The sequence below is a fragment of the Phoca vitulina genome, unplaced genomic scaffold (genome assembly GCF_004348235.1).
Source record: "Phoca vitulina isolate PV1807 unplaced genomic scaffold, GSC_HSeal_1.0 scaffold33, whole genome shotgun sequence".
Classification (NCBI taxonomy): domain Eukaryota; kingdom Metazoa; phylum Chordata; class Mammalia; order Carnivora; family Phocidae; genus Phoca; species Phoca vitulina.
This window is the reverse complement of record NW_022589736.1, coordinates 14,716,171-14,729,847: the sequence shown is the minus strand read 5'-3', so window position 1 is coordinate 14,729,847 and position 13,677 is coordinate 14,716,171. Positions and strand designations below refer to the sequence as shown.

General features: G+C 39.5%; 1 protein-coding gene across 1 annotated transcript in view; it reads right to left on the bottom strand.

Moving 5' to 3' along the window:
- Positions 1-9,610: 9,610 nt before the first annotated feature.
- The window catches only part of MCM10 (minichromosome maintenance 10 replication initiation factor), a 39,348-nt gene continuing 35,281 nt past the window's right edge, over positions 9,611-13,677 (bottom strand). Inside the window, exons 19-20 of the mRNA XM_032425790.1 lie at positions 11,568-11,610; positions 9,611-11,483 (exon numbers count right to left, since the gene is read on the bottom strand). Coding sequence (XP_032281681.1) covers positions 11,400-11,483; positions 11,568-11,610 — 127 coding nt within the window. The 3' untranslated portion in view covers positions 9,611-11,399. The remainder of the gene's footprint in view (positions 11,484-11,567; positions 11,611-13,677) is intronic.

Below are 13,677 nucleotides of genomic sequence, written 5' to 3'. Positions count from 1 at the left end.
TGATCAAACCAGAATGCTTCCAAAAGGAAACCAGGAGAGTAATGAAAACTTTCCTCAGAATTGGAAAAACATGCACAAAATATTTAATGGAAAACTGCTATTTCACCACTTAAAATGTTCTTTACACATTTACTCATCCTTACCCAATCTTTTTTTTTAACAAGACATTTCCACTATAAAATTATTTCATTTACAATATATGCTCAATGTAGCAAATTCAAGCAACATGGAAATCCATTACACACGAGGCGCCTGGCTGTGCCCGGCTGGCTCAGTCAGTAGAGTGTGTGACTCTTGATCTTGGGGTTGTGAGTTCAAGCCCCACGTCGGGTGTAGAGATTACTTAAAAATAAAATCTTAAAAAAAAAAAAAGAAAAAAAGGAAATCCATTACACATAAGGAGAGTTTTTCCTTTTTGCTTAATTCAATTCTACTCTGAGGTAAGCCCTGTCAGTGGTTTAGTATGTATCCTTCCATTTTTCCTGTCTATTCTCACACACATACTTCATTCTTTATAAAGGCAACATAACACATAATTATGCAAATCCAGATAGCCCCACAGCCAGTGCAGAAAGGAACTACTTAGCAGATCTGAGTTGGCCACATGGAACTGGCTGATACCAAAGCTGAGCTCTGAAAGCTCCCTCTTTCTAACAAGGTCTAACAAGAGTATTTGCCTCGACCAAGTAGCTCATTATTATATTGTCACAGGCATGTTCCTTGCTTCCTTCCATAAGCAAGGAGAGCATCATGGAATTGGGTCCTTTTACTGTAATCCTTTTCATGGTGGAGCTGGTGCAGCTCTCCCCAGCTTAAGCACACTTCTCTGTGAGGTAATGGGTGCTCAAGGAACGGTCTGCGCTCCCAAGTTTTCCCTCAATAAGCCCTATTTTGTATTTACATCACATGGCCCTACTGGGGGGGGTGGTTTGTGTGTGTCTTTGCTCCCTTTGCATGTCAGTGAATATGCTAGACTTTACTTACCCATTCCTCTATTAGTAAGACAGGTTTCTGGAAATGAAATGATGGGGTCATAACTTACATGTGAAACTGGATAAATCAGATTTCTCTTTGAAGAGGTTGTATGTGCTTTCTGTTACTGGACACCTTTGCCAATCCTTTCTTAAACCAAGCAAACAGAATATTGGCAGAAAGGTCGGGAAGGGGGAACTCTTTCAGGATATACTGTCCATGGTGTTTCCTCAGACAGAAAATGTCACCTTCAGCTCTAGTCTCCAAATCACACCGCGTCTGCAGGAGCCACACATTTCCACCAGCTACCACACAGCATTTGGGCCTGTTTTCAACAGAAAGGCTCTTTAGGAAATCTGCTCTTCTCCGCAGCCTTCACTGAAAGGACCAGCAGCTTTAAAGGAGAACGTGATCGCACTGGAAGAAACTACCATCAAGGAAAAACTTTACAGATGCCTCAAAATTTCATTACTATTTTTACTTTTTATGTGATGAGACAAATTATTTGAGAATGAGTATTTCAAAGTTTTAAAACATAAATCTCAACAGAAAGGAATGGAGTTCTGCTGTTTGCCTGCCATCTCCCATCTCTGATCTTAACTGGAGAAATCAGTCAGCTTGAGCACAACGAAGGTCAGAGGTGTTCCTCTCTGGATTACTGGGCAGGAGATGCATGCATGGGCCCCATCCGCTTCCTACTGCACCCCTGAAAGTGGCAGAACAGGGAGCCTTAGCGAACTGGCCAGACATACCCCTGCCTCAGTCTTGCTCTTGTGGGTGGGGCTCCTCACAGCACCTCATCCCACACCTAGATGAGGAATTCTCGCTGAGAGGTGCGTAGGAGCATTACATTCCTGTCCTTAGCTGGGTTATAAGTGAGAGAAGACATGGCGAGCCAACCAGCTGCGGTTTTTAGTTGGGCACAGCAGTGCAGGCTTGGCTGACTGCTAGCTCCGAACCTGAGGCAGGCTGCTGGCCCAGGAGGACAGGTGAGCTGGAGCTTTACCCACATGAAACTGCCCTCTTGGTTGGCCAGATCCAGTCCCTGAGCCTTTTGGTTAGTAACCCTAATTTACAAGAGGGAATGTGTGTGGTTACACATCCAGTTGTGCAATAGGAAAAACAGCAAAGCACTGCTCTCCACCTTAGGCCATAAAAATGGAGGAGCCACATTTTGGGTCATCTTGGTCATAACACACCCAAATGCCTTCTGGTAAGAGGGCCAGCAACCAGGTAGAGGGCAGCTGATGGATTCAAACCCACAGCCACCCACACCTGCAGGAAGGGACGCTGAGGCCAGACAGATGTCAAGAATCAAGAATGGTGTGACTGAGTAGCCAGTTTAAAACAATAAAACAGCCTGTCCTTGCCTCTTCAATGACTATGCACTTGGCATGCTGGCTCCAGATAAAGAGCTCTGGCAGAAAAAAAGAAATCTATTACCTCATTTTATCTCCATCCTTAACAAGGGTCCCATTATACCTCAGCATTTTCAAATTCGGCCCAGAATTCCTTCACTGAAAACCATTCACAGTCATTTTATCTGGGCAGGGAGAAACACGCCAAGGGTAACACGAGTGGGAATCTGGGCAGCCACATTTACTAGGAATGGAGCAATCTGTATTTTTAGAGATTGGCCTTGTCAAAAGTGTGGACTTTTGGACTCTTCTCTGTTCTTTCATTACTCTCTCCTAGTCCTTTAGGGATCCCAGCAACAAATTTGTCAAAGGATGAATTGGTGAAAATACATTATTTTTATTTATTTATTTATTTTTAAGATTTTATTTATTTTTAAGTTATCTTTATACCCAACATGGGGCTCAAACTCACAACCACAAGACCAAGAGTTGCATGCTCCACTGACTGAGCCAGCCTGGTGCCCTGAAAACATTATTTTTTAAATTTTTTATTTTAAGAGAAAGACAGCAAGAGCGAACAGGGTGGGGATAGGGGCAGAGGGAGAGGAAGTATCCTAAGTAGGTTCCATGACCAACTCAGAGCCTGAGGCAGGGCTCCATCCCAAGTCTCTGAGATCATGACCTGAAGAGAAATGAAGAGTCGGCCACTTAACCTACTTAGCCAGCCAGGCGCCCCGAAAACTTGTTATTTTTAATTCATTGGTTTTTTATGTTGCCATTTTCTTTTTCCTGCTTCTTTTTGTTTTGGGGGGCGGGGATCGGGGTGGGAATGTGTGCATGCACTCCAGGGCAGATTTTACAAATTATTATCATGTATCTGTTTACTTAGGATTTTTTTGGGGGGAAGAAGTGGTCATTTTTGTGAGCCTCATAATGATTTTTTAAAATTTAAAAAACGTGGTACATGCTTTTTATCAGTTTAATTTGGTTGGGTAGCTCATTTCTAATTTCATTTCCAACCAATTATGTTCCAATTTTTGGACAAATTTTTCATAATTTAAAAGTTCTTAAGGGATTTGTCCAAAAGCAAATTGGTTAAAAATACGAATATTCTAGGGATGCCTAGGTGGTTCAGTTAAGCATCTGCCTTTGGCTGGGGTCAGGATCCCAGGGTCCTGGGATCGAGTCCTGCTTCGGGCTCCCTGCTCAGTGGGGGAGCCTGCTTTTCTCTCTGCCGGCTGTTCCCCCTGCTAGTGCTCTCTGACAAATAAATAAAATCTTAAAAAAATATATGGATATTCTAGTTCCTAATTGGTAACTTTGGTATACCCTGTGATCTTACAAGGTATTAACACTTTAAAAAATATATTTATTTATTCATGAGAAACAGCGAGAGAGATCACAGAAGGAGATTACACATTATTTTGATTTTTTAAATCAAGAATACTTTGATTAGGTAATATATACATACATTTTAATAATTTTAAAGGGCAGAAAAAAATATAGCGTACTTCTGTCTCCCAAAGAAAACCATTATTCCCAAGTCTTGAGTATCCTTCAAGTGATTTGGGCACATTTAAGTATCTAGCTATATTTTTTTCATTTTTATGTTTTATTTTCTTCCATGTTTATGTTTTAAACTTTAAAATTCATTTTTGACCAATGATGCTCACTTTATTCATTAAGGCAATTTTCTACTATTAAAAAAATCTGCATATTTAGAGTTGAGAAGCTTTCATAAAGCTTTTTTGAAGAGAAAGCTTCATAAAAAGAAAGCTTCCTGGGTGCCTGGGTGGCTCAGTCGCTAAGTGTCTGCCTTCGGCTCAGGTCATCATCCCAGGGTCCTGGGATCGAGCCCCGCATCAGGCTCCCTGCTCTGCGGGAAGCCTGCTTCTTCCTCTCCTGCTCCCCCTGTTTGTGTTCCCTCTCGTTGTATCTGTCAAATAAATAAATAAAATCTTAAAAAAAAAAAAAGGCTTCCTATGGGAATGACGATGTTTGACGAGACACGCCTGAAAAGAATATTCACTTAATATGTAACACAAAGGGGAAAAAATTGTTTTCCATATAATTTCTCATTAATTTAGAGCAGTAATAATGAATCTCAAATGACACACTGGTGAATGTGAATCATTTAGGGAAGAGGCCCCCAAATGTAAAAACTTTCCTAAATAAAAACGGTCGCCTCATTAATATGAGGCAGTGAGGTCAGGGTGCACTAACTTATGATTTTATTAGCTCATGTTTGGTTGTTTATTACACACCCAGCACAGAACTGTGGTACTGAGGGGCAAGACATTTTATATTTTGTAAGATGAAAACCCTAAAATACTCTTAGATTGGTATCCTGAAACCACTGTTCAAAAAAAAAAACAAAAAAACACCAGTTCATTCCTTTATTAAATCACTGAGGATACTCTTCCTGTACCTTTAACCCTAAGTGCCCGAATGACATAGACACTATTGTTGTTTTGGCAAGACTGGTGATTACATGAAGACAAAATTCAGCACAACCTGAAAATGTACTCAACGCAGGACTTGACATGACCTCCCCCTCTCAAGGTCAAGCCCACTGGTGCTCAACTGATACCATCACTAGGGAATGTATAAGAAGACCAATAAAACCCACACTATTATTTATAGATCCTCTTGTTCAACCTTACTCAGAATATTTTCTTGATAATTAATGGTGAAAGAAAATGCTTTCCTCTTTAGAATGGGAACAACAACATCAGTCATAGACAAGAACTGCAGTGTTAAAAACTTCCAGGCAACATGATCCAACATGTAGAAAATCCTAAGAAATCTATAAAAAAGCTGCTAAACTAATATGTAAGCTTAACATGGTCCCAGGATACAAGGTCAAATGACAAAAATGCATTTTATTTCTATATACGAGCAAGTAATAACTGGGAATTGCAATGCAAAAAGTACCCTTTACAATATCATCAAAACTGTAAGACATTTAGAAATAAACATGACAAAATATATATACAATCTCTACACCTCTCAGACATACACATTGCCAGGTACATCACTAGATTAAAGAGCCAGGCCCCCTCCTCCTCCTGACAGTCTTTTGAGATTTCAGTTGATTTCTATAACTGACCACTTGTTTTTCCTTTTCAAAGACTTTAAAATCCCACTCTTATGTTTTAAATTCACCAATAAAGCGTGAGCCCAGGAAATACTAGGCCCCCACCATTGACCCCAATGAAAGCAGAGCCCCAAGCCCATGTGCACTCCTACCCGAGACCTTGCTGTTTGGCCCAAGACCTTGCTATTTGGTGTGCTATGTTATTTCCAGGCCCTATAATTAATAAACCTTCATTTTTTCAAAGTTTGGTGATGGTTATTGTTGGAGGCATCTTGCAGTCTTAATAGGAATCACAACGGCCGGAACAACCACAACACTGGCTAGTCATATGCTGAGACAGGCACAAATACTACTAAATGTTGCTGAGAAAAATTAAAGACCTAAATAAATGGAGAGATGTATTATATTCACAGATAGAAAGTCTTAAGATGTCAACCCCCCCAAATTGATCCAAAGATTAAACACAATCTTTTTTTATTTAATATTTTATTTATTTATTTGAGAGAGAAAAAGAGTGTGTGCGCATGCGGAGAGAATCTCAAGCAGACTCCATGCTGAGTGTGGAGCCTGACACAGGGCTCAATCTCATGACCCTGAGATCTTGACCTGAGGTGAAACCAAGAGTCAGACGCTTAACTGACTGAGCCACCCAGATGCTCCTTAAACACAATCTTAATAAAAATTCCAGTAGGGTTTTTTTTCCCCTGGTAGAAATCAACATGCTGCTTCTAAAATTTACACTGAAATGCAAAGGACCTAGAATGGCCAAAACAAATTTTACAAAGAACAAAGGTAGAGGACTAACACTAGTTGATTCCCACACTTGTTATATCTATAATCATTAAGATAGCATGGTACTGGCATAAGGATTGACATATACCATATGAATATGTCATTACTATAACAAAACTGAGTCCAGAAGTAGACCCCAAAATACATGATCAACTGATTTTCAACAAAGAAGTCAAACTAATCTAATGGGGGAAGTGCTCATCTTTTCACTGAGTGATGCTGTAAATGAGTGTCCATTTGGAGAACACTGAACCTCAACCCTTACACCTCATGGCTTATATAACATTAACTTGAAATGGACCACAGATGAAAGAGTGAAAGCTAGAACTATATAAAATATTCTATAAGAACATCTTTTTGACTTTTAAGGCAGGTAAAAATTTCTTAGACAAAATGCATGAACCAAAAGTGAATCAACTGATAAAATGTACTACAAGAAAGTAGAAACCTGCTCTTTGAGACACTGTTAAGAAAAAATGAAAAGGCAAGTCTCACACTGGGAGTATATATTCATCACACATATATCTGCAAAACACTTGTATACAGAATATAGGAAGAACTCTTTTTAAAAAAATTTACTTATTTTTTATTAGTATCAGAGGTAGAATTCAGTGATTCATCAGTTGCATACAACACCCAGTGCTCAGTTCCATCAACTGCCCTCCTTAATGCCCATCACCCAATTACTCCATCCCCCTACCCACCTCCCCTCCAGCAACCCTCAGTTTCCTAGAGTTCAGCATCTCATGGTTTGCCTCCCTCTCAATTTTCATCTTATTTTATTTTTCCTTCCCTTCCTCTATGTTAATCTGTTTTGTTTCTTAAATTCCACATAAGAATACATGGAAGAATTCTTACTCAACTCGATCAATCAGTAAACAGATATTTCACCAAAGAAGATACAGGAATGCCAACAGGACATGAAAAGATGCCCAATATCAACAGTCATGAGAAAAATGCAAATTCAAACTGCAATGAGATACCACCACACACCTATTAAAATGGTTAAAACTTAAAAAGACCGATGGTATCAAATACTGGTGAGAATGTGGAGCAAATGGAATTCTCACACATTATTAGTGGGTGTGTAAAATGGTACATCCCCTTCATTTTTTTTGAAGATTTATTTATTTTTAGAGAGAGAGTGCACATGCATGAGCCGGGGGAGGGGCAGAGGGAGAGAGAATCCCAAGCAGATTCCCCACTGAGCATGGAGCCCCACATGGGGCTTGATCTCACAACCCTGAGATCATGACCTGAGCCGAAATCAAGAGTGGGACACGTAACTGACTAAGCCACCGAGGCGCCCCAGGGTAAACCCCTTTAGAAAATATTCTGGCAGTTTCTTTTTTTTTTTTTTAAAGATTTTATTTATTCATTTGAGAAAGAGAGCATGAGTGAGGGGTAGGGGGAAGAGGCAGATGGAAAGGGAGAAACAGACTCCCTGATGGGCAGGGAGCCCGACACAGGGCTCGATCCCAGGACTCAACCAACTGAGACATCCAGGCACCCCTAGTTTAGCAATTTCTTAAAAACTAAACATACACTTACCATTTGACCTGGAAATCCCATTCCTAGATATTTACCTGAGAAACAAAAACACATATCCACAGAAAGACATTTACCTGAATATTGGTAGAGGCTTTATTCATAACAGCCCCACACTGGAAATAATCCAACTCAGATGTCCATCAACAGGTGAATAACTAAATTGTGGGGCATATCCATCCAGCAAAATACTCAACAATAAAAAACAATGAACTACTGATATATGCCACAACAGAGATGCATTTCGAAATATGGTGAGTGAAGGAAGCCAGACACAAAAGTGTATTCTGCATGATTCTATTTAAGTGAGACTCAAAAGACAGGCAGAAATTACAGGGAGAGAAAACGGATCTGTGATGGGTCGGGGAGGACAGGGAAATCGCACAAGCCACTGACAGGATGGAAATGTCCCACATCTTGTTTGTGGTGGTGCTTACGTGGGTATCTGTGTTCATCAAAATTTATTGTATCACACATCATAAAATGTGTGCCTTTTACTATGTGAAATTTAGGCCTTAATAAAGTTGATTAAGAAAGAGACCAGTATTTGCTCACTTTGGCAGCATATATACTAAAACTGGAAAGAAAAATACCAACAGAGAAGTCTTTGCTCAAGCAAAATTACCACAGCCTTTGTTCCAATCTGAGTTTCAACTCACATTTTCAAATCCCTTAGTCAATTTCCTGGACCCTGAGATCATGACTTGAGCTGAAATCAAGAGCCGGTGTCTTAACCAACTGAGCCACCCAGGCACCCCTTGGCTTATTTTAATTTTCAAAAATTTCACAGCTTTTCCACAAACTGCTATTAAGTCAACTGGTTTCTTCTATTTTGTGCCTATTATTTTCTTTAGATATATCACCATTTCTTTCCTCAATATTGGTGAATATAGAATTTCATTTTTTGAGCCATCCATCCTTGAGAGCTGTATTGTTTCCAAATCTCTACTCATGGGATCAGAGATGTCTATTTTACTTGTCAAGTAGAGCACTGATGGGCTGCTATGAGTGACATACTGAGGCAAACAGATTTACTCTCCTGACTTTTAAAAATCCATGTTCTCAGACACATTTAATCTACTATAAACATCAAGCTTCACTTGTGTCCTCATCAACTTTTACACAACCCAATTCATGAAATCTCTTCCTGTCAACTTTGCTATGGATGGGTCAACTTGTAATGTTTTTAAAAGTTGAAAACTTTAAAATTTTTAAGCTTTCTAAGTTGCCTCTGAGGAACATTCCATACCAATCACTCAGAAGCTCCTTATTTGCTACTCTGCATCACTGTTATCTAAATTACTTCAGTCTTCCTTCTCTTGTTTGGAAGAGAAAATATATTTAAACAAAACTCAAGAGAAAGGTGATTAAAAAAGAAACAAAAAACAAAAGCCACTTGTTTCCTCTTAATAAAAAAAGGCAGGGGCACCTGGGTGGCTCAGTGGGTTAAGCATCTGACTCTTGCTTTCGGCTCAGGTCATGATCTCAGGATCATGAGATCGAGACCTGCATCAGGCTCGGTGCTCAGTGGGGGGGGTCTGGTTTAGATTCTTCCCCCTCCCTCTGCACCTCCCCCCCGGCTCGTGTGCTCTCTCTTAAAAAAAAAAAATTTAAAAAAAAGGCACAGCGAAAACAAAATCTGTTGAGACAATCAGAACAGTCAGATCAACTACCTCCCCCTGAAATACAAAGTTTCTGTGTGCTAATTTAGATCACTGTGTACCTACCTTGTTTGGATGGCCTATGATTACATGATTACACAATAAGCCCTATAATCATTAAGACAGCATGGTTAATGATTATAGATTATAGACCACCTTGCTAATGACAGGGTAAGGAAAAATTAAACACACATTTTGGATTTCTATAAAAGCATTTAATACACTGATAAAGAGAATAGTATTAAAAGACTGATCTCACTGATGAATCGTAATTTCAGTGCAAACAAGTCCCCCTTCTGGCCCACCTACCGCTTCTCATCACTGATCTATGAAAGCATACATACAAAAGACCTCAAACGAAAGCCCCCAGAGATCTAGAGTAACTGAGAAGTAATTCAATGATTTTTAAATTATTACAGTACCTTACAATACTTATATATGATACACAAGTGAATGGGGACTCTAATGGCACCCTTGGTTCAAACAGGAATGTGTTTCATGGAAAGGGGATTGCCTGAGGAGCAGCCTGGAGCTCGAGTTCTCGGCAGCCGCTTAGTTGTGACTTTCTTCAAATACATAGCTCTATTTTAAGTTGATGGGATAAACAAATCTACTCTAAATGAGCCATTAAAAATACCACCGTTGAATGCCTTCAGTCCCTATTAAGAATTAAACACTATTCTTTTCTTCATTAGTTAAAAATTAAAACAAACACCTCCTGGGAAGTGAAATCCTCCTAAAAATATATAACCTTAGGAGGAACACTCATATTGAGCAGACAGAGCTTGATGAAATCTAAGGCATGTACATGTTTTTTCTAGCTCTTGAAAATCTATATCAAACATCTCCCACAACCAGCTCCTATAAGCATTATGTCTATCTACCATAATACCATCTTGGGGGAAACCTGATCTGTTTCTAGCTAGAGTTTAAATCCCAATGTAATAATAATCCTACTAATTTATTCAATCTTAGGATGATATCAGCATTCACTTTGGAAAATCAGGTTGCCTGACAGAGGAATCTCCTAAACTGCATTTTTGGGGTGCTAAGTTGCACAGGGTTTGACCTCTAATTCTTGATGTGTATGATAGAGTATATCTGCAAATCTCAAACTCCCTGAGTTCTGTCTTTCTGAGATGTTTCTGTTTTTCAATCATTGTTCATAGCTTCTTAAACTCTCTATTTGTTTTAGAGATTTCGAAGTTTCTTTAAGCCATATTTAAACAAAGCCATATTTTAAAATGATGAGATTTTAGTGTTTCTATTAAAGAGCTCCACAATATTTTAAGGACACAGAAACCATATAGATATGAATTAAATGCCACATGAGTCAGTGCATTAATCAATTTGCAAAACAAAAGAGAGATAAGAATAGAAATGAAAGAAGGAAACTGGCTTTGATGTCAATATATCAAGATTGTGTCAAGGTTGATGAGCATAATTATTTATATGGGAGAAGTTGTATTATTTGTAGAATTTGAGTGCTGAAAGATACACTTCAACATCATTTACTCCTAGCCTCCTCATTTTCTAGGTAAGAAAACTGAAGCCCAGAAGTTATGCAATCTACCCAGGGTGAGCTAAATTAATTCTTTTGCCTCTGTGTGCCCATATAAATACCAGAACTTTACTCTGATCAAGAAGCAACACTGCACACTCTATTACCCAAAACATACAGAAACACAGCTCTCAATTTACCTTCCCGTTTCTGAGCAAAAAATCCGCATGAATGCAGCCATCAGTAGCAAGAACACGGAAGATGATGGTATTTTGATTTACCACTTAAAGGTCAGTGTTAAATTTGGTATCAAACCAACACAACAGAAAATAAGTAGGTAAAATGTGTAGTCTTAATAAGTGTCTGTTTGGACTGTGTCAATCAGGAACACGAGCAAACAGAGCAACACCCTTGCTTTTCCAGAGCCATAAGAAGCAATGTAGGTCGTGGGTACCTGTCTGAAGTCAGGGCTATTTAAAGCTATTCAGAAATTTGGCATGTTCTTCTCCTCGTGGTAACAGGGTTTCTCCTCCTATCTTTGGGCCTGTTTTTTCCTAAAAAATGACAATAGTTTAGTGAGAGATGGGTCAACATTATTTGCATGGATCACTAAAATTGGTCACTTTGCAATGACCTACCTTTAGCATTCCATCTCGTTCCCATTTGAAGAGGCCACAGTTACTGAAACAGAAAAGAGGGGCTTTACTCAGTGGTGAGGTGTGGGTGACACACATTAAGTCAACTGGGTTCACTGCACTCACAGGAAGAGTATCCGCCATTCAAACAGAAGATGATCAAGGTAACACTCATATTACAGGCTATTCTCTAATGCTACTGAAAATACACACTCCAGTGATTTGAGAAATGGTCTTCAAATTTGTAAAAAGCTAGATACTTCAGAGATGAAATACCCAGTGATGGTATAACAGGGTATGCCAACGGCAGGTGATGAACACAAGCTTGGTTTCTACTGCTGGGCATTGAAAAGAGACTCAGAAGAGGAAGCTAACCCTCTGATGCCATGCAGTCGATGGCTTCCTCCTTTCCCCTTTTCTGGAACTAAAAGCTTGTGATGAGAGAGGATTAGTCTTCCTCCTGGTCTGCCCAATCCTTCCCTCTTCAAACCTAAAGATGTTTACTCTCTTATTGTTCAAAGGGCATAGAGACTCTTATTCTCATTTTTTAACATGGTATGTGAGTCCAACCCTGAGCAGAGATGTGACTACTACAGAGAAAGCTTATTTTCCACACAGTTCACTCTGCCAAAACAAATAAAAGAAACACAATCAACTCATGGAAATATGGCTGCGGCACTCTTGGATTTGAGAGGCTCTAGGGCACAGGGGATTGCCCTACCTGCCTCATCCTTCTTCCTCAAAGTCTAGACTACTCCTGCCCTGAGAATCAGCATACCAGTGGCCTTGGCCCTAAGCCTCTTCACCACGTTCCCTGTCTAGAGACTGAGTATCTCTTGAAAGAAATTTTCTAGACTACTAGTAGATCAATGATGAAATTATACATAACAAAACATTCTAGTCAGGGGTCAACAAATTATTACCCATGAGCCAAATCCAGCCTGCCACCTGCTTTTGTAAATAAAGTTTCATTTAAACACAGCCATGTCCACTTGTTTCTGTATTACCTATGGCTGCTTTTGAGCTCTAACACCAAAGCAGAGTAGTTATGAAACAGACCACCTGCTTCATGAAGCATAATATATTTACTATCTGGGCTTTGACAGAAAAAGTTTGCCCCGTTCTGCTCTAGATCAAGAAATGACAAGAAAAAGGGGTGCCTGGGTGGCTCAGTCATTAGGCGTCTGCCTTCAGCTTGGGTCATGATCCCGGTGTCCTGGGATCGAGCCCCATATTGGGCTCCTTGCTCAGTGGGAGGCCTGCTTCTCCCTCTCCCACTTCCCCCGCTTGTGTTCCTGCTCTTGCTGTGTCTCTCTCTGTCAAATAAATAAATAAAATATTAAAAAAAAAAAATTGACAAGAAAAAGTCTAGAAAAGCAGTTGCTAACAAAAGTAACAGCACCACCTGGAGGATGAAAAAGCATCTTGCTCTTTCATTTGTGAGTTGTACTTACTGCTTATTAATGGAATTTTTCTGATACTCAAATGTTTTACATATGCTCTTGCTGTTAAAATATTTTGGAAAAGTCAAGTATCAATATACAGATAGATACTTTAAAAAATTATAATCCAGATCATAGCAATTTCACAAACCAGCTCCCGACTAGGTAATGAACTAGCACGGGGTCCGGGTCCCCTCCCCAACCCCAATCAACCCTGGAGAAACTTGGAGTGAAGTATGGGTTCCAGGAAGTAAACAAAACCCAAAAAACAAAAAGTAAGCAAATAGGTGGAGAGACTATCCTGGTGAGACATTCTTGGGAAGACTGAAGGAGATCTTGAAATTGCCTCAAATTCCGAAGACTTATCATCATACAAATTTTGTCCTTTAAGTCAATAAAGTCAGAAATTAAAAAAAAAAAAAAAAAAAAAGGGTAAAAATCAATCCCATATATTTGAAAATTAAACAACATTACTAACCCTTGGGTCAAACAGGAAGTCATCAAAGGCATTAGGAAATCAAATCCTTCTTTTTTTTTTTAAAGATTTTATTTATTTATTTGAGACAGAGAGAATGAGAGAGAGAGAGCACATGAGAGGGGAGAGGGTCAGAGGGAGAAGCAGGCTCCTTGCTGAGCAGGGAGCCCGATGCGGGACTCGATCCAGGGACTCC